Consider the following 2,091-nt stretch of genomic DNA (forward strand, 5'->3'; position numbering starts at 1 on the left):
ATTTTAATTTTGTGTGGGTGTGTATGTGTATGCCTGGGGGATGCATATACACATATGTGCAGTGCTATGTGAATGATGACTTTACACTAACTGTTTTATTATTTTTTGAGTGTTTTAATATGGTGGAATATTGTCAATAGCCTTATATGTGAAACAAACATTTTCTATTTCACAAACTGCACTTCACATCCGGGCAATTCTAGGGAGGAAACCTTAGGTTTCATGCATAATAGATAAACACTTCATCACCTCATCGATATCCTCAGCCTCCAGATTTTATTTTAAAATAAAAGTTCACAAGATGACATGGGCAATGAAGGCATAATAAAGTATGTTTAAATAATATATTTGATGAATATTAAGTATATTTGTTGCCATTTATAGATTACAAATTTTACTCAGATTTTAGGGTTTTCTTTTTCATTTAAATTCAAACATTCTATCTAAAATAGGCATCTACTTAGTCTATTTCCATAGTGTCCTCTATGCTGCCACAGTTTCTCAGTATGTTCTAGATATTTGGAAAATATACTGGCCAGCATTTTCTCTGCTGCTCTTCTGTTGTATGTCTTCTCAGTTGTTCTCATCATTGGATTAAAGCTATATGCTCAGGTAAAGAAATAAAAGCAGTGAATTCCTCCTTTGTTTGTATCATGGCGAGTCCAGTGTAGGATTGACTTATCAGTAGTAGTGTTAGTCTGTTTCCTAGCTAAGTTAGGGTTTGTCATTCTTTACCACTGTTCCATTGCACCTCTACTTTGTACATTGCACTCTCTGGTAGGAAATTATTATGGTAAAGTCACATGAAAAGAGTCATCATTGCTGATGATAACTCACCAGTTGTCTCTAAAACTAGAAAAGTCTTACGGTTACAGTGATTTAAAAGAATCACATGGATTTGTCATGAATCTCTTTAAAGCAGCCTTCACATCCTTGTTCCTCAGGCTGTAGATCATGGGGTTCAGCATTGGGATGACCAAGGTGTAAAACACAGAGGCCATCTTATCAGTATCTAGTGAGTGGTTAGTTTGAGGTTGCAAATACATAAACAACAGAGTCCCATAGAAAACTGTGACAGCCATCATATGTGAAGCACAGGTGGAAAAGGCTTTTTTCCTTCCTTCTGCTGAACGGATCCTTAGGATAGACAACACAATGTTGAAATAAGATACCAACACTATAGTCATGGAAAAGAACAGGTTTGTAGCTGCAGATATAAAGACTACAGTTTCTGGAAGGTAGGTGTCAGAACAGGAAAGTGCCAAGAGAGGGACATTATCACAGTAAAAATGGTTTATTTTTTTGGAGGAGCAATAAGACACAGAAAACACACAGGATGAAACAACAATGGCTGTGCAAAAGCCATAGAAGTATGTGAGAGACACCAACAGAAGACAGACCCGTCGAGACACCACCACCATGTAGAGCAGTGGGTTGCAGATGGCCACATAGCGATCATAGGCCATCACAGCGAGCATGAAGATCTCTGCTACAATGAAAACCAGGAATCCTCCCAGCTGCGTGGCACATTCGTAGTATAAGGTGGTTTTCTTACTGACTAAGAAGTTGACCAGCATTTTAGGAGCAATGACAGTGGAGTTGCCAAAGTTGATGACTGCCAGGTGTCTGAGGAAGAAGTACATGGGAGTTTGCAGGCGTGAGTCCACGGTGGTCAGGGTGATGATGCCCAGGTTCCCTGCTGCTGTCAGAAGGTAGATGACTAGGAAGACAAAGAAAAGTGGAACCTGCAGTTCTGGAAGGTCTGAAACACCGACAAGAATGAACTCAGTGACATGAGATAAATTTCTAGGAGCCATGTAACAGTTGTGACACGTTCATCTGTTTGGAAAGGAAAAGAATGCCATACCAAGTTAAAGAAGTATTTTCTACCATTACCATTTGATACAAGGTGCAGTCCTCAGGTGAGGTTGGTTTTTATTTATCTTATTTAAATTATGAATGAGTTAAAATTCAGTTGTAAAACTCAAAGTTTTCTGCCTAAACCTGTTCTGAAGTAACATGAGGGGTAATGAATTAAATGGTGAGGTTTGTGGACTACTTCAATTCATGTGGAAGGAGAGATATGCTCTT

At 38.6% G+C, this 2,091-nt stretch overlaps 1 protein-coding gene across 1 annotated transcript; it reads right to left on the reverse strand.

The window, feature by feature from the left end:
• Positions 1 to 869: 869 nt before the first annotated feature.
• On the reverse strand, positions 870 to 1,817 carry LOC110289929 (olfactory receptor 8J3). Its single transcript, XM_021156336.1, has one exon. The coding sequence runs from the start codon at positions 1,815 to 1,817 to the stop codon at positions 870 to 872; it is 948 nt and encodes a 315-aa protein (XP_021011995.1).
• Between the last annotated feature and the right edge of the window lie 274 nt (positions 1,818 to 2,091).

The sequence above is a fragment of the Mus caroli genome, chromosome 2 (genome assembly GCF_900094665.2).
Source record: "Mus caroli chromosome 2, CAROLI_EIJ_v1.1, whole genome shotgun sequence".
NCBI classification, from domain to species: domain Eukaryota; kingdom Metazoa; phylum Chordata; class Mammalia; order Rodentia; family Muridae; genus Mus; species Mus caroli.